Raw genomic sequence first — 23,235 nt, forward strand, 5'->3', positions numbered from 1 at the left:
TCCCAGCACCACAAAAAGAATTATGACTGACCAATACAATGGTGACCTTACTATAGTATAATCTCAGTAAATCTCATACACCCTTCTAAAAAAATTTTCTTGAGATTGTTGGACTAGAAATTAGGAAGAAGGGCCATGTAATCATGTCTGGCTCATATTCTTTGTGAGGAGAGGCACCAGTAATCTTTCCTCACACCCTGAAGTGCTGGGGATACAACCTAGGGGTTTCACTTCTCACTGAGCTACACTCAAAGCCTCAATGAGGGTATTTTTTTTGGGGGGGGGTACTGTGGATTTAAACCAGAAATACTTAACCACCATTTCCACCCCTTTGATTTTTTTTTTTGACACAGAGTCTTGCTAAGTTGCTTAGGACTTTGCTAAATTGCTGAGGCTTACCTTGAACTTACAAAACTTGAGATCCTCCTGCCTTAACCACCCAAATTACTGGGATTATAGGTGTGCACCACTGCGTGAGTGCGCAAGGGGTGGGGGGTTTAAGCTGTGGGTGAGGGCTGGGGTTGTGCTCAGTGGCAGAGTGTTGCCTTGCACATAGGAGGTACTGGGTTTGATCCTCAGCACTACATAAAAATGAATAAAGACAAAGATATTGGGAAACAAAAACTGTGGGTGAACCTTTATTTTTATTGGTACTGGGGATTAAACTCAGGGGCACTCAACCCCTAAGCCCACCTCGACATCCCTATTTTGTATTTTATTTAGAGACAGGGTCTCGCTGAGTTGATTAGCACCTGGCTTTTGCTGAGGCTGGCTTTGAACTCTCGATCCTCCTGCCACAGTCTCCCGAGCTGCTGGGATTACATGCATGTGCCACTGCCAGTGAACCTTTGTGGTAATTTTTATGTGTGCTTGATAATCCAACTCGGTGCCTCACACATGCTAGGCAAGTGCTCTACCATTGAGCCATACCTTTAGCCTTGGGGTCGAATTTTTGATGACTCGTATTTTGTTAGGACTAGGGTTTGAACCCAGAGGCATTTTGCCATTTAACTACATCCCAAGATCTTTTAATTTTTTTGTTTGGAGACAGATAGTCATTTAATTACCAAGTGGGTCTTCAACTTGTGATCCTTCTGCCTTAGTTTCTTAAGTTGCTAGAATTATAGGTGAGCACTACTGCTCCTGGCTTAATAGTTACCTTAATAATCTTACAGGTGTTTTTTGAAGAACCTCTGAAACAAATAATTATTCTTGACTTCTTTTTGGTGCCATGATACAACTGTCCTCTCTGTTTCTTAACTCAGTATAAGAGGCATGGCTACCTGCCAAATATATAAATCTTACTAGTCCTGTGTCTCTGAGCTTAGACAAGGGCAGGTAAGTTCATTTCCATATACTTCCTAATTATTACAGTGCAGTATAATTTGCACCAATTAGAAAGGCACTGTAACCTAATGATTAGGAAAAAAAAAAATTCTACTTCATGGTGGTGCATACCAGTAAGTAATCCCAGCAACTGTAGAGGCTGAGGCAAAAGGATCATGGGTTTGACACCTTAAGCAACTCAGCAAAACCCTGTTTTAAAATAAAAAGTAAAAAGTGGGGCTGGGGTTGTGGCTCAGTGGTAGAGCACTCACCTAGCATGTGCAAGACCCTGGGATGGATCCTCACCACCACATAGAAATAAATAAAATAAAGGTATTGCGTGCAACTACAACTAAAAAATAAATATATTTTTTTAAAAAGGTTAAAAAGTATTGGGGATATAGCTTGTGGTAAAGTGTCCCTGGGCTCAATCGCCGGTTCTTCCAAACCTCCCCCCAACAACAACAACAACAACAAAAAGATTCTGGCTGTACTTTGTGGATGCAAATCCTGTGATCATGTGCAAATCATTTAACCTTTCTGTAACTTTGTTTCCACATCTCTAAAATGCTGACATGACACTTAAAAAGTTGGGGTTTCAAATCATTTTGGGTTTTTGGTGTTGGGGATTAAGCAATTCTGGATTTCAGAGCATTTTGGATTTCAGATTTACAGATGAGGGGTGCTTAACCAAGAAAAAATACATACATATATATAAATAAATATGTGTGTGTGTGTGTGTGTGTGTGTGTGTGTGTTTGTAGTGGGGATTGAATTCATAGGCACTCAACCACTGAGCCACATCTCCAGCCCTATTCTGTATTTTATTTAGAGACAGGGTCTCACTAAGTTGCTTAGGCTGAGTCTGGCTTTGAACTCAAGATCCTCCTGTCTCAGCCTCCCTAGCCACTGATGTTACAGGCATGTGTCACCTCACCTGTCTTAACCAAAAAATTTGATGCAAATATTCCAGAATCTGAAAAACCCCAATCTGAAACAATTCTGATACTCAATCTGAGATAACAATATCTCTCTGGATTACGTGACTATTTTGTTCATTTTTTGGCACTGGGATGGAACCTAATTCCTTGCTTATGGTAGGCAAGTGCTCTGCCGCTGAGTTGCATCCCCAGCTGCCACTTTTTTTTTTTTTTTGAGACAGGGTCTTGCAAAACACACAGGCTGGCCTTGAACTTGCAGTCCTGCTTCAGCCTCCCAAGTCACTGGGTTTGCAGTTGTGTGCCACCGTAGTTAGTGAGTGATTATTAAATATACTTTGGTAGAGTGCTTGTCTTCCATGCTTGAGGGCTCTGGGTTCAATCCCCGGCACCACATAAAAATAAATAAAGATATTGTGTCCATCTACAACTAAAAAAAAATTTTTTTTAATCTAAAAAAAAGAGTCTAAGGCTGTGGATGTAGCTCAGTGGTATATCATGTGCAAAGACTAGGTTCATCCCCAGCACTGTATTTTAAAAAAAAAAATGTCTAGGCTCAGCTTGTCGGTATGAAGGAACATGCCCATTAAATAAGAGCCTAACATCTGCATTTCAGGTAGAGAGTTTCAGAGTATCAGCTACCACACATTTTCAAGTCCTAGGGACAAATGATAACCTCACCAGGGATTGTACTAGCATAGTTTTAGGCTGACATCTCCTTTTTAGAAGGTTTTAATTATATGACCAGTATTGAAACAGGATAGAATAGATGAGAAGATTTTTCCTGTCAGTTTGCTCTTTCAATACTTCAGCCTTTCCCATGTTAAATGTCAGGTATTTGTTTACCTCACTGGAGTTTAAGAATGAGGCTGCCCAGTTGGCTCATGGACTGTAGTTGGCCTAGAATTCTGCTAAGTATGTGGGAAGATTAATATTTCAGCATACTTATATCAACTTAATTACCTGGAAAAGTTGAGAAGTCCCAAAATGGCCGTGGAATTCGGTCCAGAATCCATATATTGACTTTATTTTTGGGGGGGATACAGGGGATTGAACTCCGGGGCATTCGACCACTGAGCCACATCCCCAGCCCTATTTTGTATTTTATTTAGAGACAGGGTCTCATTGAGTTGCTTAGCACCTGGCTTTTGCTGAGGCTGGCTTTGAACACGCGATCTTCCTGCCTCAGCCTCCTGAGCTGTTGGAATTACAGGCATGAACCACTGTGCCCAGCCCATATGTTGACTTTAGTCCACTTTTCCCTTGAAGATCCTCAAATAGGTCATAAAAATGGGAACTTAATAGTTTGGGTTTTCTTTTGTTGAAACATAAGAATGTTTTGTTCAACCTTCCCACAAAAACCATAGAGACTTCCTACCTTTTTTCAAAGTAATGTTCAGACCTTGGTGCACCCAGACCCAGTTTCTATATTTTCTGGAATGTCTTCTGGAACACGAGACTGAGTTTTTGACCTTGAAGAAAATCCTTTGAAGACTGGGCAGACAGGAATGTATTTCAGAAACGCAATCCTTTTTACTGTACCCATCCCAATGGGAAAGTCATAGCTCTTCAGGCTGGCAGATGTCTCACTGTTGGCATGGGCCCCAGCTTTCCACTGTATCAGGCCTCGTTCCTCTGGACTGCCTAGAAGGGGAAAATAAGGTCATTCACCACAGCCAGCAACCCTCTACTACCTCCCCTTTCCATAACCTAGTAGTAAGTCAGCCTTGTGAATCAAATATGTGAATGTGTCTGTATGTCCCCCGGCCCCCCCCCCTTCCCGTGGTGCTGGAATTGAACCCAGGCCCTTGCATATGCTAGGGAAGCACTCTACCACTGAGCTACACCCTCAGCCTTCAGATCTTCCGATACTAAAACGTTGCTAAATCCATGATTTCTGAGCTCCTAAGCTTTGCCAGAACTCTTGAGATCTCTAAAGGTAGTTAGTAATATGTAACTACAGTGTGCCAGACTCTTTGCTTAGTGCTGTAATTTTATTATCTCATTTATTCAAAATGTAGGAAGTGTTACACAGACTTTTAAGATGGAGAAACAGGTTAAATAATTGTGAACTTACATTTGTTAGTATGGGGATGGTGTATGCTGGGTCCTCACCAGATGTTGCTAAGGCAGTACTCTTGGGTAGAGAAGTATATTTTGAAATACTATAATCAGTATTAATTTAGGATTTCACATTTTTGGAAAATCTTGTTTTTACATACAAACTTCAGAAGGTCAAACTAAGCAAAATCTATGATGGGGTTAGGGATGCATTTGCAACTAAGGAAGTCTCCTGTGGGGGAGGGGCACATGATATCTCAAGTTTTCATAAAAGAGCTGGCGGCTGACAAAAACTGAAATATAAATCTAGTCAACAGAGTGAGGTCACTCCAGGCTGAGAATAACCCATAAAGACACAAACCAGATGTGTCCCAAAATTGGCAGAAAGGACTCTGAAGGAGTGCTGGGGTTCAGGAAAGACTTCCAGGAGAAGGATCTTTTGGAACTGGGCCTGGCTGCACAAGCACAAAGAGCACAGATGACCAGAGAAGAGGCATAGGCATGCACAGGATAATGGTCCCAATGTTTCTCCCCTGGCAGGACACTTAACATCTGGCTGGGCCTGAAGCTCCCTCCCTCTGACAAACTGGTCAGCCTCCTCCACTGCTTTACTGCTCTGCCTTCTCTTCTGCTTCAACCTCTTTTCCTGGGCTGTGGATTCCCTTATCTAGAAGTCCTTGCAAATGATTCCAGCCCAGCCTCACTGATTATTGATTAATTAATCCAGTTTTACCTCCCATCTTGTGTTAGGAGCTCCTCAAAACAAAATGTGACCTTTGCAACTGCTAAAAGAAAATAGGGTAAACCCTCCAATATAGACTCAACACCCCAGCATTCCTTCAGTGCCCTCTGCTGACTTGGGAATGCATTTGGTTTGTGATACAGATGGATTGTTTGAGCCTAGGCTGACTTCACTCCTTTGACAAGTTTTACAGTATTTCAGTTTTGGTCAGCCCCCCAGCCCTTTTATGAAAACTGGAGATCTTTATTTATTTTTTGGTACTGAAGATTGAACTCAGGGTCGCTTAACCACTGAGCCACATTCCAGACCTTTTTTTAAACAAAACAAAACAAAACATTTTTTTAGATGTTGATGGACCTTTATTTTATTCATTTATTTATTTGCAGTGCTGAGAATCTAACCCAGTGCCTTACACATCTTGGGCAAGCACCCTACTACTGAGCCACAACCCCAGCCCCATCCCAAGCCCTTTTATATATTTTATTTAGAGACAGGGTCTCACTGAGTTGCTAAGTGCCTCGCTAAATTGCTGAGGCTGGCGTTTTTTTGTTTGTTTGTTTGTTTTTGTTTTTTTTTTGCTACTGAAGTTTATTTAACAAAAAGTTTAATATGAAAATGTACATGACCCAATTTTCAAGTCATAATTAAACAGGGCTTCTGGAGGGAGGACACGGATTTCTCTGAACAGCCTTTATTTATACTAGTTCTAAGGCTTCTAACGTGATGATACTGTTTCCTCGTATTGCCACCATTCCAATATTGTTCTGTTGTCCACTAGTTGCCATCTCCACACATTCATCTATTACAAGATTCATGAAGGGATCAAATCCTCGCAATATTCCTTGGACATGTCTGCCACCATTTAATTTCAATGATAACTTCTTGTCCATAAATTTTTCAGCTCGGGAGAATGAGCCTTGCTCATATTATCTACTCTGCAGGCTTAGAGATGCTTTGAAACGGAATTGGCCTGAGGCTGGCTTTTGAACTTGCTATCCTGCCCCAACTTCCCCATCCATTGGGATTACAGGTGTGTGCCATCGTACCCAGTAAAATCTGAGATCTTTTGTGCCCCTCCCCCAACAAACACAGGCAAGACTTCCTCAGCAAGTCCCCTAAAGCTTAGGAAATAATGCCAAGAATTAATTAATGGGATGGCGTCAAATTAAACTACTGGCTGTGCTCAGTGGCACACATCTGTAATCCCAGCACCTAAGGAGGCTGAGGCAGGAGGATCGTGAGTTCAAAGCCAGCCTCAGCAATTTAGCAAGGCCCTAAGCAGCAAATCAGCAAGACTCTGTCTCTAAATAAAATATATAAAAAGTCTGGGAATATGCCACTCAGTGGTTAAGCACTCCAAGGTTCAATCCCTGGTACCATACACACACACACACACACACACACACACACACACACAAAGCTTCTGCATAGCAAAGTAAACAAACATGAAGAGCAAGCCTATAGAAAGGGAGAAAACCAACCTTCCCCAGTTATTCCTCTGACACAATTAAATCCAGAACATATAAAGAACGCAAAACACTTACCACCAAGAAATTCCAATCAGCAAGTGAGTAAATGAACTAAACATTCTTGAAAGAAGAAATACAAATGGCCAACAAATAAAGGAAAAAAATTCACCATCTAACAATTAGGGAAATGCACATTGAAGCTCTGGGGTTGTAGCTCAGTGGTAGAGCACTTGCCTAGCTCATGCAAGGCCCTGGGTTTGATCCTCAGCACCATATAAAAAATAAAATAAAGGTATTGTGTCCATCTACAACTAAAAAATAAATATTAAAAAAAAAAGAAGAAAAACTACATTGAGTCAGGTGTGGTGGTGCATGACTGTAATCAGCAACTCAGGTTCGGAGTCAGGATTAGCAACAGCTAGGCTGAAAGCAATCTATTGAGATCTTGTCTCAAAATATAAAATAAAAAGAACTGGGGATGTGGCTCAGTGGTTAAGCACCCTGGTACCAAAAAAAGAAAAACTAAATTGAGATCTCATTCCAGTTATAATGGCAATCTTTAAGAATAAAAATAAGGGGCTGGGGTTGTGGCTCAGTGGTAGAGTGCTCGCCTAGCATGCATGGGGCACTGAGTTCAATCCTCAGCACCACATAAAAATAAAGATATTGTGTCCACCTAAAACTAAAAAATAAATTTAAAAATATTTTTAAAAAAAGAATACAAATAAATGCTGGCAAAGATGTGGGATAAAAGGAACTCTTAAACACTGTTGATGGGATTGTAAACCAATATAATCACTATGGAAATTAATTTGGAGCTTCCTCAAAAGAATAGGGATGTGACCGCATGGTAAAGCACTTGCCTAGCATACATGAAATCCTGAGTTCAATCCCTAGTACTTCAAGGGTAAAATAAAACAAAATTAAAAAAAAAAAAGACTAGGAATGAAGCCACCAGCAACCCATGCTTATAGCAATGCATTTCACAATAGCCAACTTATGGAGCCAGCCTAGGTGTCAATAGATGAATGGATAAAATAAATGAATGAATAAAAAATACACACACACACACACACACATACATACATAAACACACACATATATATACATACACACACACATACATACACAATTATATTCAGCCGTAAGAACAAAATTGTCTTTTGTTATTTTAGGAAAATGGATAGAATTTGGGAGTATTATATTAAGTGAAATAAGCCAAACTTAGGAAGTCAAGGGTTGAATGTTTTCCCTTAGGTAGAACTAGAGAGAAAAAGAGAAAAAAAAAGTGGGGTAATCTCATGAAAATTGAAGTGGCGGGGTGGGGGGGGTGGGACTGGGAAGTGGGAAGAGCAGAGGAAAAAGGGAAATACTGGGGAATTAAATTGACCAAATTATGTGCATGTATGAACATGTCACAATACCATACTATGTATTATGCACCAATAATAATAAAGACTGAGAAAGTATAAATTTGGAGTTGACATAGAAGAGCCTGTGTTAAGTTTCTTCCTCTGACCAACTCAAGAGGTCATCAAAGTCACATTTTTTAAAAAAATGTTTTTAATTGTTGATAGATCTTTATTTTTATTTATTTATATGTGGTGCTGAGAATCGAACCCAGTGCCTCGCACATGCCAGGCAAGTGTGCTACCGCTGAGCCCCAGCCCCAGCCCAAAGTCACATTTTTATGAAAATCTCCATTATAAACTAGGGTTGTTTTCATTTTGCACTCCTTAATTTCTTTTTCTAATTAATTCAATAAAAGAATCTTTAGGACATTAAAAAAAATGTGACTCAATATTGTTCTGCACATCCTCCTTTGTCTGATTCAGGCCAAGCTGCTAAGCTCCACCAGCATTTGCTAAACTACAATATCTTCTAAGGTTGGATTGTGGATAGATAAAGAGAAAGCAAATGGGGCTGGGGACATAGCTCAGTTGGTACAATGTTTGCCTCAAATGCATAAGGCCCTGGGTTTAATCCCCAGCACCACAAAAAAAAAAAAAAGAGAGAGAGAGAGGGGGGGGGGAATGCATAATGGCTCGTCTGCAAATTAAGGACTGGAGAAAGCTGTGCTTTTCCATGATTAAGGATTGGGTTCTGAGCCATGCAGACCTGGGTTTGAATGCAGGTTGTGACTGCAGGCAAGTGACTTCACCACCCTAAGCTTCATATTCCTCATCAATGCACATTGAAGGACTATTGAAGATTATGTGGCATATTGCCTATGATCCCTGGCAAGGATGGTTGCTGAAGTTCAGCTGGTTGAAAGATTGGAGTGTGAGGCAGTTCTGAAGCTATTGTTAGACATCTGGATAACTTTAGCCACCCAGATCATATAAAAAAGAAGAAAAAAAATGCCTCTATGTGTATAGCCGCCCACCCAATGGCCCTCCATCTCCCTAGATTCCCTAGGCATGGAAGCTGCCATTTCACTATCTCAGAACCACAGGCTGGGCTGCTCCAGTGTCTGCTGAATGGGAAGGGAAGTGTCATGGTCAGGTACATGCCCATCTATCTAAGGGACAGACAGCTACTACCAAAAGCTCCCTCTGATTCTACCCAAAATTCACTGAGGAGCCTTGGTCCTTCCCCCACTCTCCCCTGTGACCCACGAACTAAGCACAGTCTCTGATTGCTATGTGCTACCAATGCGTCTGCAGAGAGATGAGACAGGCAGGACCTGTGTCTTTTTTTTTTTTTTTTGTTATTGGGATTGAATCCACTGAGCCACATCCCAGCCCTTTGTATTTTTTTCTTTTGAAACAGGGTCTCAATGAAGTGCTTAGCGCCTCACTAAATTGCTGAAGCTGGTCTTTAACTTCCTACCTCAGCCTGCAGAGCCACTGGTATTATAGGTGTGTTCCACCACGCCTGGCACAGTTACATCTTTAAAGGATGACATGAAACATTTAATTACATGCCTGACACATAGTAGATGTTCATTAAATTGTAACTGTGCTTATTACAGCACCTGATGACATTCAGTTTTTTTAATACATTTACTGGGTACATGTGTACAGGGATACCATGAAGTTTCCATAATCCCTGCCAAAAGTTCTGGGATCAAAGGGACATGTTGGGGGCTCCTCTATTAGCCCATGGGGAAGGCTGCTAAAAATGGATGCTGCATTTACACCAGTTCAACTCTATGAAAGCAAAGATATGCCTCAGCCCAGGGGCTATCAAGAAATAGTGAGGAGCTGGGTATGGTGGTACATTCCTATAATCCCAGTGGCTCGGGAGGCTGAGACAGGAGGATCATGAATTCAAAACCAGGCTCAGCAAAGGCAAGGTGTTAAGCAACTCAGTGAGATGCTGTCTCTAAATAAAATACAAAATAGAGCTGGAGATGTGGCTTAGTGGTCAAGTGCTCCTAAGTTCAATCCTGGGTATACCCCCCCACCACCAAAAAAAAAAAAGAAATAATGAGGAAAAGACTTGCAAAACCCAAAAATAACAACTGGCCTTGGCCTCTTCAAGGCCAATGAGCCTTGTCTTTGCCTCCTCTTCTCCTCTCAGCCAGCAGGCAGTCCACCAGACCATCTGTTCCTGCTACTCCCTCCAGGGCTTGTGTGACATCAGACCTGGCCACATCTTGGCTCAGGGGCATCTGTTGAAGTAAGTATGAGTCTAGCATTCTGCACTGCCCTCCCAGGGCTGACCCATACCTGGCACTGTGTTATCCAGAATGAAAGCAAGGCATCCGCCCACAAACATCTCGGTGGTCAGCAGCACAGTCAGAATCTGGTCAATTTCAGCAACACCTGTGGAATAGGCCAAGGACCAAAGGGTGTCATGGCCCCTCTGTAGAGCAGAACCCGGGGTGTCCTACTTCTGCACCCTACTGACTTCCTTGAGCAGTTGTGACATTGGAATGGCACAAAGTCCTGACTTTTAAGCCTATCTTTACCCATCTCTCCCATCTTTGGGTTTAAATCCCAGTTCTGAATAAATAAATAATTTTTTTAAAAAATTAGCATGTGTGAGGGCTGGGGCTGTGGCTCAGTGGTGGAGCACTTGCCTCGCACTGGGTTCAATCCTCAGCACCACATAAAAATAAAAAAATAAAAATATTTTTAAAAATTAGCATGTGTGAGGCACTGGGTTTGATTCTCAGCACCACATATAAATACATGAATAAAATAAAGGCCCATCAACATGTTAAAAAAAAAAAAGGGCTGGGGATGTGGCTCAAGCGGTAGCACGATCGCCTGGCATGCATGCGGCCCTGGTTCGATCCTCAGCACCACATACAAACAAAGATGTTGTGTCTGCCAAGAACTGAAAAATAAATATTAAAAATTCTCTCTCTCTCTCTCTCTCTCTCTCTCTCTCTCTCTCTCTCTCTCTCCCTCTCCCTCTCCCTCTCCCTCTCCCTCTCCTCTCTCACTCTCTTTAAAAAAAAAAAAAAACATTTAAAAAAAAAAAATCCCAGTTCTGCCAGCTGCTATTTGTTGACTTGGAACCAAAGCTCTCTGAGCCTCATGTTTGTCATCTGTAAAGCAGAGATAGAGATGATAGTGGTATCTGTCTTGAGCCGTTCTGAAAATTAAATGAGCACATGTAAAGCTCAATACCTATCTACAGAAAGTGTTTTAGTCAGGGACAGCTGCTAATAGTCTCTCAGCTGCTGATTAGCATCCAGAGTTGGAAAGGATTGATTTGCGGTTCTACCTGTGTGGAGCCCTTGAGGGAGGGGGCTGTGCTCACAGGTTTTTGTTTTTTGTCTTGTGCTGGGGAAACAAATCCAGAACCTTGTGCATGATAAGCAAGCACTCTAACACTGAGCTACACTCCCAGCCCATGTGCTCCGAGTTTTGCGCCCACCCCCTTCCCACACCTCTGGAGTCAGTAGACAGCCTGTAGGCACCTGTGTCGATAGCGCCAGGGTTGGAATCCAGATAGTTGGGCAGTGTGAGCCCGAAGAACATGGAAAATCCAAGCACAAAGAGGTTGCGGGAGGAGTTCATGTCCACGAACTGCAGGTTGGAGAGCCCCACAGCCGTGATCATACCTGGGGGTCACAGTGAAAAAGCTAAAGGCGCCTCACGCGCCTTAGTGGGTGCCACCACTTAGCCACCCGCGCCGCGCCCCCGGGGCTCGCGCGGGGCACTCACCGAAAAGGGTGCAGAACATGCCCCCCAGGATAGGGTCGGGGAGCGAGGCAAAGAGAGCTGTGAACTTGCCGATGGCACCCAGGACCAGCATGATACCGGCACCGTACTGCACCACGCGACGGCTGCCCACCTGCCAGGAATCCAGAGGCGAGGCTAGACGTGGGGGCGAGGCTGGGGTGGGGTTAGTCCAGGGGGCGGGGCCTGTTATAAGAACTAGGCATAAATGGGCTGGGTCTTGGCGTGGGGGCAAGGCTTTTCAAGGATAGGGAGGGGCTAGGCCAAAGTGGGGACGGGTTTGGGGCGGGGCTTCCGGCACCAGGAACCCAGAAGCCTGCTTTGGGCTGTTCTGGGTGGTACTGCACCTTGGTAATCCCTAGGACGCCAATGTTGGGACTGGACGAGGTGGACCCGTTGCCTGTGCCCAGTAGCCCCGCGATAATGCAGCAGATGCCTTCGGTGAAGATACCCCTGTAAGGAAAGGACGATTGGAGCCTTGGTCCAGCGTCTTCCAACAGTGTCCTCTTATCACACGGGCCCGGCTGCCCGCCCCACCCCCGGGCTGTGAGCTGTGGATCTGTCCATAATACTCCCCACTCCAGGCCAGAGGGAGTCTGGAGACTAGAAACCCTGGTATAGGAGCTAGTTCCAGTGCCCTGGCACTTATTCCCTTGGATAATTCTGGGCTTCAGTTTCCTCATCGGTACTATGGACTTGGTAATGGTCCCTGACTCACAGGATGGTTACAGATTACATAAGAGCATGCACATGGAGGGCTGAACATACCAGAAGGTTGTCAGTGACTGTGGTTTCCCTGGAACTCCCTTATCTCCTCAATCACTGGGTGATGAGCTCTTTCCCAATTCATAAGCAAGGACTATGAGGTCTGGAGGGATTAGTGACTTGCCCAAGTCTGCACCTCTGGGACTCAATCCCATCCCTACCCTGAGTGGCTCCTTGAAGCATCAGACATTGAGGAAGACGAATAAGCATACCTATTGATAGCATGTACTGGAGGGGGTGGTGCACCAGCCAGGCGGGCACAAGCATAGTAATCACCAATGGACTCGATGATGCCTGCCAGTGTGGCACTGAACATTCCCAACACAGCAGCCACAGTCACTGTAGGCAGGCCCCACTGACCTGGGTTGCGGGAAGACAGGAGGATGAATACACTGAGGAGCCTGTGGTGGGTTGGCAGGACAGGGCAGTCCTTGAGAGGGAGAGGGAGCACTGGGTTGTCTTAAGCAAGAACAGGAGCCTACAGATGTCGGAGCTTATTTGGGTCATCCAGATGTGTGGAGTTGTAGTGAAGCTTTGAGTCAAATACCATTACTGGGCTGGGGATATAGTTCAGATGATAGAGTACTTGCATCGCATGCACAAGGCCCTGGGTTCAACCCCCAGCACATACACGTGCACACACACACACACACACACACACAAAAAAAAAAAAAAAAAACCCATTACTTGGTCCACTATAAACGTGTGGCTTGTGCCATCAGTATCACCAGGGGGCTCACAAGTGTCTGAGTTGGAAGCAAAGGGCGCCCAAGTGGGGTTGCTTACAGGGGTATGGAATGCGGATCCAGGGTGAAATACTCATGATGTCTCCACGGGCATCAGTTCGTGCCTGGTAGCCATAGGCTGTTGGGTCTTTAGGCAGCACATCTGTCAGGGTCAGCACGTAGCAGAGCAGCCACACAGTCATGATGGCCAGCACAATCTGAAACAGGAAAGTTAAGAGGTTCACTGCAGGAACTGGAGACCTCCCTCCAAGCTGACCTGCTTCTACTTTAGCCCCAGCCCAGCCTAGCCCAGCACTAGGCCCAGCCCCTGCTGACTTCAGCCCCAAACCTGCTACAGCCTCTGGGTAGCACCTCATCTCTGCTCTGGCTCTAGTGCCTACACTGTTCCTGCTTTGCTCCCACCTTGACCCTGGCACAGGTCAAGCCCCTGTTCTAGTCCCAGCCCCTCCTTACGGGAAACATCTTGAAGATCTGGATTCGGAAGAGAGTGAGGCCCTTGCCCCAGCGGTAGACAGGCAGCAGGAAGGTGACATTGCGCAGGTACTGGGAGAAGAGGATGATCAGGAGAATGGAGCTAGGGGCAGAGGCAAAGGAGGAGGAAATTGGTAAGCTCCATTGGGGCCAGGAGACAGGACTAAGGCAGTAGGACATAAAGGGGTGGGAAGGTGAGGGCTGGGTTTGGACAGGATCAGGCCCGGCACCTGCTCACCAAGCTGAGATGCCCCAATGGGAGCCTGCTCGATCACCAGCAGCTTGGAAGACAGACAGGCCAATGAGTGAGACAGTAGGGGTGACTGTGAGAGGCCCAATGTAGCTGAGCAGGGCCCCAGGCAGCCCCATCAGCCCAATCACCACCTCCACCACACTGGCCACCATGATTGCACCCTGGACCTAGAAGGGCAAAATGAGCTATATGTCATTATGTAAAGGTCATGACATGGCTACCAGCAGGACAAAAGTTCCAAGATTACCTCTTCAAATCCCCCACATAGCAGTGGCCCTCACTGCCATCTAGCTCCCTCCCCAGGTCCTGGCATCCTCTACCCACCTCTCGAATCCGTGGGTGCCAGATATGAGAGGTGTTCAAGGGCTGACTCCAGTTACCGTAGATCTCCTCTGTGGACAGAGACATGACACGGACAAAAGATGGACAGGGGAAGAAGATGTTGCCATGAACACATCTTGGTGTCTGGACTCAGGACATTTGCTCAGACTTCCAGATCCCTGGGCCTCCCCTCTCTTTCAACCCAGATCCAAAACATGTGCCCACCTTCTGGGGGACATTTCCATTTCTCCAGGGCCAGGATGGCTTTGGCTGGAACCAAAAACGCAAAGGCACTGGCCTGGAACAGTGGCAGCCTGGAGGAGAGAACAGAGCAGAAGGGTGAGGTGGGGTGGGAGGAGAGACATAGAGAGGCCCAGGGACACAGAGGGACAAGAAAAGGGGAGGGCAGAGGGAAGTCATTGAGACCCCATGCAGGACTTTAACATTTGTTTTTCCTTTTCTTGGAGGGGGATGTTGCTGGAGATTCAACCCTGGGGGTGCTTTTCCACTGAGTAACATCCCCAGTCCCTTTTAGTTTTTGTTTTGAGATGGGGTCTCATGAAGTTGCTGAGATTGGCCTGAATTTATGATCCTCCTGCCTCAGCTCCCTACCACCAGTAACTGGGATTCAATGTGGGCCACTAACAGTCTCTAACAAAGAAAAAAGACAACAGGTTCCCCCAGCTCCAAACCTACACCTCACTGTGAGGGCCAGCCTGACGGAAGTGGACATCTTAGTTCTGGCATCAGAGATGTACTTACCACCTTCCCCCAGCCACCTCCCAGCCATCTTTTTATTTTTCTAATATTTATTAATTTTTTAGTTCTCAGCGGACACAACATCTTTGTTTGTATGTGGTGCTGAGGATTGAACCCAGGCCGCACGCATGCCAGGCGAGCGCGCTACCGCTTGAGCCACATCTCCAGCCCCCTCCCAGCCATCTTTTTGCCATCCTGGCCTAGGACTATGCATTGGGACAGAGGCTCCCAGCCCACACAGCAGCTCGAAGCCGGCTCATACCCTTGGGACACAGAGGTGTGTGGTCCTGAGCATTCAAAGTAGAGCCTAAGAGGAGGTGAACCCAGGTAGGGCACATTCCTTAAGCCTACAGACTCTGTTCTTGAGGAGCCCCAGAGCAAGTTCCCTAAATTCAGAGTAGAAGCCCTGATGCCTGGCTCTGCGGCTGGCCCAGGGGTAGGAGTGGCAGGTAGGGCCTGAAGTGGTTAGGTTTTTTTGGTCCATAAAAGCCCTCTGAGGGAGACCAATTGGTCCTGTGTGTCACAGAGTGTGTGTGTGTGTGTGTGTGTGTGTGTGTGTGTGTGTGTGTGTGTGTGTGTTGGGGGCCGAGGCAGCTTACCGGATGCCCAGTGTGGTCTGGATGAGAGTGGTGATACCCACACACACGAAGATGGTGCCGATGAGCTGGCTGATCATGTTCTGGTCTTGGCCCACACACAGTGCCTCGGCCAGGAGGAAGGGAACAGCGATGGTGCCGCTAAAGCATGTCAGGTAATGCTGTGAGTGGCAAGAGAAGAATCATGAGGCAGGGCCTGCAGAGCTCACGGGGAAAGGGCCACCCTAGGTCCTCATGCCTTTCTCACAGGGCCTGAACCCCGGTGCCCTGGCAGTGCACCCCCATTACACTCCCCACAAGGCATTCCCACTCTGGGAGTCACTAAATCTTCCCCCAAGTTGTTCCTGTGTCTGGGCCCTCCTCACTGCCACCAACTCTCAACCTGGTAGACACAAAAATCTTTTCCCAGGCCTTCTCTGTGTCTTTGTGTTTCTGCTTGGTGACAGACACCATGCTGACCTTAGCTTTCTTTTCCTCTTACCCAAGGTAACCTTGCTGGCCAGGGAGGGGCTGGGATACTTGGGGAGTGCCAGAGAGGCCCTAGGGCAGGGAGGGGACAACCTACCTGGAAGCCAAGCAGGATACACAGGTACCAAGGTGGCACATCCTCAATCTTATACAACATGTCAAATTTGGGCTCCGTGGGCAGGGGCATCTGTGGATCCCTGGTGGAATTTCCTGTTGAGCTGGGAGACTCATGCTGGGGCAGTAAAGAGAAGCAGCTCAAGGTGAAATAATAGGGTGGGCAAGATTCAGGCTGTCCCAGAATCAATCAGGTAACCTGAGTGGCCTGTCAGGAATGTAGAGCGAGGCCCTGGCTGGGCTCTCCCCACCCTCCCCCACAGTCCTTTCATCCCACTATCACCTGGCCAAGATGCACTTGGCCCCCTCATCACAGTGCTCCCTGCAGGGGCAGGATACTCTGTGCTGGCCCCGAGAGCCCTCAGGATAAGGACATTTTAGCAGGGGGATGGTCCAAGTCAGAAGACCCCTGAAGAACTAGGGAGGGAGCCCAGAGAGCAAGAAACTGTGGAGAAACAACTCTGGTCCCACCACTGCTCCTGGAGGTCCTTAAGGGTGTGGCTGACAATGAGGTTGGGTCCCTACTGGCCCTCAAGTTCAAGCCAGCCAGTTACAAAATTAAAGGCTCCTTCACCTCCCCCTCCATCCCATCCCATCTCCCTATTGCCACATTCAGCTTGGGACTGTCACTTGTTATCAAGTTCATCAGAATTTCTGTCCCTGCCCTCCCAGAGAGGCCTATACAGGTCCTCCAGCCCCCACTCACCCTGCCCCTGCCCAGCTTCCCCCAGTCCCCCAGCACCTGTGTCCGGCCCTCGGGATCCGTCTGAGCCCTCATGTTTGGGGCACAGGTTTGAGAAGCTCCTGAGAAAAAGAGGATGACTTTATGAAGGCCAAGGAGGACTTTACTCCATGCATCAGACATTGTTCGAAGTAAATCTGTAACCAGGTCCCTAGCTCCAGATTGCGAAAGGGGGATCTGGGCAGAGGTAAGGTATTAACCCTGGCTAGGTGGTAAAGGCCACCCAAGTCTCTGCCACGTTTGCCTCCTGGGCCCTCCCCTCTCTGCCCACACCTGAGCCTGGCACGAGACCTGTGCTTGTTTCCCAGAGAGGGCCAGGGTCGAGGGGTGAGGTGGGGACAGTCTTGGAAGTTCACCACAGGTGAGGTGAGAAGAAAGGGATTGGAAATGGGCACTTGTGATGTCACGCTCTGCCATTAATTAATAACAAGTTAACCCTTATCATCATTGTCATAATCATTCTCATTACGGAGGAATGATTGCATGCCAGGCCATACCTTTATATATATATATATGCACTGTCACGTGAATGCCCTGGGGCTCAGTGTATTAACCCTTTCACGGCTCAGGATACAAGAGAGTAATATGACCAAGGCCACGCAGGTAGCTAGATTTCAGAAAACAAGCCCTAAAATTCAGGTTGACTGAAGCTGTCCAGTCTCTACAGCCCTTCATCACTCGGGATCCTGAGGCAGTAGCAGACAGGTCTGTGCAGCCTGTATTTTTTGGCACTAGAGATTTAACCTAGGGGTGCTTTGCCACTGAGCTACATTCCCAGTCCTCTCAATTCTATTTATTTATTTAGTTAGTTAGCTATAGTACAGGGGATTGAACCCAGAGGCACTTAATTACTGAGCCACATCACCAGCCTATGTATATAATTTATTTTATATATATATAATTTATTTTTATGTGGTGCTGAGGATCAAACCCAGTGCCTCGTACCTGTTAGGTGAGCACTCTAACACTAACTCTAACACAACTCCAGCCTCTTTTTTTTTTAATATTTATTTTTTAATTGTAGGTGGACACAATACCTTTAGTCTATTTATTTTTATGTGGTGCTGAGGATCCAACCCAGGACCTCAAATGTGCTAGGCGAGCACTCTACCACTGAGCCACAACTCCAGCCCAAGCCTCTTATATTTTATTTTGAAACAGAGTCTAGCTAACTTGCTTAGGGCCTCACTAAATTGCTGAAGCTGGCTTTGAACTTACAATCCTCCTGCCTCAGCTTATGCCACCATGTCTGGTTCCTCTTTATTTTTTATTTTGAGACAGGGTCTCCTTAAAGCTGAAGGCCTTCCTAACCTAACCTCAAACTTGTGATCCTCCTGGCTCAGCCTCCCAAATCTCAGGAAATAGTGGTATGGGCCATTGCGAATCTTAATATAGCAACAACAGATAATTAAACTGAGCATGGGGTCAGTTTAATTATCTGTTGTATTAGGAATCTTAATATAGCAACAACAGATAATTAAACTGAGCATGGGGTCTTTGTAAGGACTGGGCCCCATGTGCCCATGTCACACAACCCCATAAGCCAGTCCTGTGCCCAACCTATTTCCTTTCTGAGCTTCTAGCCCAACCCAGCCAAAAGTCTAGGGACTGCCAAAGAGGAAGCGGGGTGTGCCAGCTTAGAGCCCAAGCTGATAGGGAGTGGGCCTGGGTTCCCCATATACTTCCCTCTGGTCTGCTCCATCCCTAGCCACCCCAGGTTGCACCTACTTGGGGGTTGCTGTGCCCATGGCCAGTCGTGACCCCAGAGGCCCAAAGGCAGCACCGCTCTCCATCTGGGCAAAAGCTTCATCTTGTAGCCCTGAGTCCGGTTGTTTGTCTTTCCTTCAGTTTATTCTTTTGTCCACCTTGCTGCTTCTCTTCCTCTTGGCTCCTGCTCCCAGGTTCCTAAAGTCGTCTGACTAGTTTGGAACCTCTGCAACTCCTTAGGACTGGCCTTTCCACCTCCACCCCCTGCAGGCACAGCTCCTTGGACACTCAATTTAACTGATACCACACCTCAAGGCACCTGACTGGCAGGAATTGTCTATGTCCTGAGGCATAGTAGCCCAAATGGCCCTACACCACTCAGACTCACACAGTCCCTACCAAAACACAGGGTCATAGACCTCTCAGAGGCAACCACCCACATTCACATTTTATATTTTTGTTGGCTCCACCAGTTCCTTGGGCTCTGGAACCAGTGCCTGGGGGTTCCATCTCTTCTGGGGTAAGGGCCAGGAGGTGATGGGATGTGTGGAGTTAGGGCTCCAGAGAGGCTCACAGGGCAACTGGAGTGGTCGGGGCGTGTCTGGGACACCCCATTCCTCTAGAGTGGAGCTTACCCTACCCTCCAAATCTGAATCTCCATACAGCCCCACCACTACTAGGCCTGGGACTTGGCCTGAACCTCTGTTGTCTAAATCTTAGTTTCTGCATCTGTCAATGGGGATTAGAGTGTGTTCTGCCCATCTTCCAGGACATCAGTGGGTCAGAAACATGAGGGAAACTGTAAGTTGTAGTGCTGTTACTAAAAGCTCGGTCCTTGCCCCTGATGCCAATCCAATAACAAGGACATGGCTTTAAGAAAAAGGAAAAAGAAGTTTTATTGCTTTGCTAGCAAAGGAGCAACACAGAGGACTCCTGTCCCAGAGGTTGTGATTCTGCCCATCAGGGGTTATCAGAGTTGTAATTCACTTGTTAATTTGGGAGATGGTAATTTCTGAGATCTTCCGGTGAATTACTTGTTCCTATAGTGGGTCTGTACTGGGACAGATAACTCTTCCTAGGGTGGACAAGAAAGGTAATCCTGTTTCCCCTGAGATGGGGGAGAGAGAGGGATTAGGGAGGAGCAGGAAGAGAGGTAGAGAAAGAAACATCCTTTTCAGAATCAGTTGCAGTGGCAGAGCATCAAGGGCTACATTCAAAGCATAAAGTGGTCCACTGTCCCACTGCTACCTGATCCCAGGTTCCCATACCCAGGTGGGGCCCAGGGCTCCTTTCCGAAGGGTAAGGTCCTTGGCCAGAATTTCTAGAGAGAGCTGTATGAGAGCCAAGATGCTGACTCAGCTAGTTCTAGGAATCCTGCCCTGGCCCAGGTGTGCACTGTGGTCCAATCACCCCAGCTGCAGCCCATGGAAGAGTGCAGAGAGTAAGGGCCACTAGGCAGAGAGCAAGGAGACATATTCTGTTGTCTTTGTTTGTTTGTTTGGTACCAGGAATTGAACCCAGGGGTGCTTAATCTCTGAGACACATTCCCAAACTTTTTTATTTTTTGAGACAAGGTCTTACTAAGTTGCTTAGGGCCTTACTAAAATTGCTGAGGCTGACCTCAATTTTGAGATCCTCTTGCCTCAGCCTCCAGAGACACTGGGATTACGTAGGTGTGCCACCAAGCCTGACAGGAGACATGTTCTGGGAGCAGCACAGATTGCATGGTGGAGATGCATATATGTGGCCACAAGGTGGCCGCCTGTGGTTTCCTTGATTTTCTTTCTCTCTTGTTGAAGCTGAGGATCGATCGGGGCTGTCCCTGTTCCATATGCCTTTCATAGCTTACTCATATTTCCAGCCAAGCCAGCTCTCACACACCTCTAGGGAGTTGTAGTGATGTCTATTTGGCCTTTTCTAGAAGGAACACCGGTAGAAATACCAATGTCTGTCTTCCCAGCCCCCAACACACCTTTTGCAGGCAGGAGTCAAGATCACTGGGTTTTATTTGAGTTCAGAGAAAGACTATGTCCCTCCCAGGCCCTAGTGCCCCAGAGTGTAGGAGGAAAGAGCAGCAGCACCTCCCTGCCCTCTGGTAGCCTGCAGAAAGCAACAGGAAAGGTCCAGAGGCGGTCCCAGCTTCTCTTTAAGGGATAGGAGTAGTGATGGACTAGAGCTCTTTCCTTGTGGCTGTCTCCTTGTCCAAACAGGCCCCCTGGGAGCCCCCACACAGCAGTGCCTCCAGAGCTCCTTGGCCTTGTTGGTGGGCTTTGTAGATCTGGTCTTCTCCAAACTCTCCCAGGTAGTGAAAGCATGTTTCAGAGAGCCTACGGAAGCCCAGTAGGAGACTTGGACTCGGCCCAGCCCACAAGGAAGTCGTGGGCAGACCAAGGCTCCCATGGCCCCACCCCATCCCCCACCCCATCATCACCTGATGGGCCAGGGGCCTCCTGTGATCATCACACTGATGCTTGGCTCTGTCCCCTTGCTAAGACCTGGGCCAGTGAGATGTTTCACCTGGTTCACTTCTTGGACACCATAGCTGGTCAGCAGGAAGGGGAAGGATAACCATTGGTGGGAGTCAAACCAGGGAGAGAGACCTGTTTCCACAACAGGCTGGGCACTTGGGCATTTGAGCTGAGAGGGAAAGACCCTGGCTCAAGGTTGCACAGAGACTTTCTGTTGGCCATTTTGTCTCGAACTTGCTCCCAGCTCTAGAGCCCAGAGTTCATGGTAGCCAGCCCCCTCCCTCAAGCCAGGCCAGAGCCCCCAAGGAGTGGTGGGAGTGGAAAGGGGGATCTGCACCCACCAGCCCTATTCCTGAAGGAGGGAGGCAGGGGCCGAATTGACAACTCACTCCTGCCAGTTCTGGGAGCAGCATCGGTCCAGGATGTCTGTGTATATGGACTCACTCAGCCCCTGTGTCCCCCAGGAGTCTGGATGATGAAGCTTGGCCTCTGCCTTTGCCAGATGTTGCCACATCTAGAACATGGAGGGGCTAGGAGCCAGGGGGTTGGCTATAGGTCAGTGGTGGGGAGGAGGGGAACACAAGTCTCTGGGGATGATGTGGCAAGGGAGCGGTTCAAGCAGGAAGCACCTGTGAAGCAGGCTTTGGGACTTATCCCCCAGGTCCCCAAAGCTGGGACTGGGCCAATGGAGGCAGCATCCACTCCCCTGAGATGGGGATGGGAATACTGAGATGGAAGTTTAGGCCCAGGCACTGTGCCTGCCACTTGGGCACATCTCCCAGAAGCACATGCCATTTTAAACCACAAGAACAAGGAAAGCAGAAAGAAACACACACACACACACACACACACACACACACACACACACACATGCACGCACGCACGTAATCCTAAGCCATGTGTATAAGCATGCGCATGGGTGCGTGTGCACACACACAGAGGCATGTTGGTATGCTCAACGAGGCAAGTGTGCACTGAGAAACATATTTGTACATGTATCCACGCAACATATGTACCCCACATATACATATACAAGGCACCCTGTGGATTTGGGGAAGGAGTCAGACCTAAGGGTGGGTCTGAAAGGGAGTCTAAGAAAATGAGTAATTCCCTCGCTAAACAGTATCTCAGGATACTGTGGGGGCGTCCCAGATAGTCTGCTTTCTGTTGGGCAGGCGGATGAGTAAACTGAGGTTCAGGTGAGGTGGGGTTGTAATCTTTTGTAAGGCTGGGTCTGGGCTTGATGCCTGGTGGTGGGGGTTGAGGATTAAAGGCCAGTGGTGGAATCTGAGGTAGATAGAGGGGTCTGGGTAGGGACAGGGGGAACTGCTGGAGGGGAAGGACTCACCTGAAAGGATACGGCCCTGCAAGCATCACATCGCAGGTGAGCAGGCATGTGGGCTGAGTACTTCTCCTCCTCATCAAGCTGTGGGGCAGTGGCTGAGAGCCAGGCCTTTTCTCCAAGGCCCCTGGGGGCAGCCCAGGTTCCTAACAGCAGCAGCAGTGGCAGTGACAGTCTCATGGCCTCCTGAGTGAGCTCACTGAGCATGCACTGTGGTTGGGGTGCAGATGTACGTGCTCATGGGTGCAGTGGGAACTGCCTCTGTCCCAGACCAATGGGGAACTGACACCTCACCCCTCCCCCAGGGCCCTAGAGATGCCACGTGTGCTCTTCCTTCAGCAGGACCCTGGCAACTCAGCTCCATTTCATAGTCAGGGAAAAATGAGGCAAATAGGGGGGCTGCGCCTGTGCAAGGACACATAGGAGTTGGCTGCAACCTCACGCTGGGATCTGGTCAAGTGGCAGGCACTTGCATGAGGAAGTAGTTGATTATTGTCATTTTTATTCTACCCTGAAGACATGAAAGCTCACAGAGAAGTGACAAATCCTCCAGCTAGAGAGGCCATGTTGAGATTGGAATCCAAGCCTGATTGACTCCCAAAGTCCACTGGCCCCTCAGCCACTGAGATGAATGTGGCCATAAGGGTGGTTGCCAACTTAGGTCTCTCTTCCTGGGAGGCAAGTTCATCCAGGCAGGGAGGTCAGAGCGTGTAAAGGCATATGTCCTTCCATAACCCTGGGTTCCCCTCAACCTAGGGCAGACCTAGGCATGAAAGGACATTGTGGGAGGTCTTAAGAGGCCCAAGCAG

The 23,235-nt window shown here is 47.4% G+C and overlaps 2 protein-coding genes and 1 pseudogene across 7 annotated transcripts in view; all 3 read right to left on the reverse strand.

The window, feature by feature from the left end:
* Slc23a1 (solute carrier family 23 member 1) overlaps positions 1–17,067 on the reverse strand; it is a 31,180-nt gene extending 14,113 nt beyond the window's left edge. For 2 of the 6 annotated variants that reach the window (XM_078046060.1, XM_078046049.1), the window contains exons 1-14: positions 16,910–17,067; positions 16,151–16,285; positions 15,589–15,746; positions 14,456–14,544; positions 14,234–14,301; positions 13,895–14,076; positions 13,639–13,759; positions 13,226–13,382; positions 12,652–12,799; positions 12,022–12,127; positions 11,660–11,789; positions 11,383–11,556; positions 10,211–10,306; positions 3,643–3,908 (exon numbers count right to left, since the gene is read on the reverse strand). In XM_078046060.1, the coding sequence (XP_077902186.1) occupies positions 3,661–3,908; positions 10,211–10,306; positions 11,383–11,556; positions 11,660–11,789; positions 12,022–12,127; positions 12,652–12,799; positions 13,226–13,382; positions 13,639–13,759; positions 13,895–14,076; positions 14,234–14,301; positions 14,456–14,544; positions 15,589–15,746; positions 16,151–16,285; positions 16,910–17,032 (1,935 nt within the window). In that variant the 5' untranslated portion in view covers positions 17,033–17,067 and the 3' untranslated portion in view covers positions 3,643–3,660. Of the gene's footprint in view, positions 1–3,642; positions 3,909–4,341; positions 4,402–10,210; positions 10,307–11,382; positions 11,557–11,659; positions 11,790–12,021; positions 12,128–12,651; positions 12,800–13,225; positions 13,383–13,638; positions 13,760–13,894; positions 14,077–14,233; positions 14,302–14,455; positions 14,545–15,588; positions 15,747–16,150; positions 16,286–16,909 lie in introns of those variants that run through there. The other 4 variants (XM_078046095.1, XM_078046091.1, XM_005327267.4 and 1 more) reach the window with 4 other exon arrangements.
* Positions 4,408–9,984, reverse strand: LOC144377037 (small nuclear ribonucleoprotein G pseudogene; annotated as a pseudogene).
* Positions 17,068–20,604: 3,537 nt separating the features above from the next.
* Positions 20,605–23,118, reverse strand: Mzb1 (marginal zone B and B1 cell specific protein). Its single transcript, XM_005327268.5, has 4 exons — positions 22,433–23,118; positions 21,474–21,598; positions 21,048–21,158; positions 20,605–20,943 (listed from the first exon to the last, which is right to left on the reverse strand). Exons 1-4 carry the CDS (start codon positions 22,631–22,633, stop codon positions 20,787–20,789), a joined length of 594 nt encoding a protein of 197 aa, XP_005327325.2. The 5' UTR covers positions 22,634–23,118; the 3' UTR covers positions 20,605–20,786.
* Positions 23,119–23,235: the final 117 nt, after the last annotated feature.

Source organism: Ictidomys tridecemlineatus, chromosome 1, assembly GCF_052094955.1.
Source record: "Ictidomys tridecemlineatus isolate mIctTri1 chromosome 1, mIctTri1.hap1, whole genome shotgun sequence".
NCBI lineage: Eukaryota > Metazoa > Chordata > Mammalia > Rodentia > Sciuridae > Ictidomys > Ictidomys tridecemlineatus.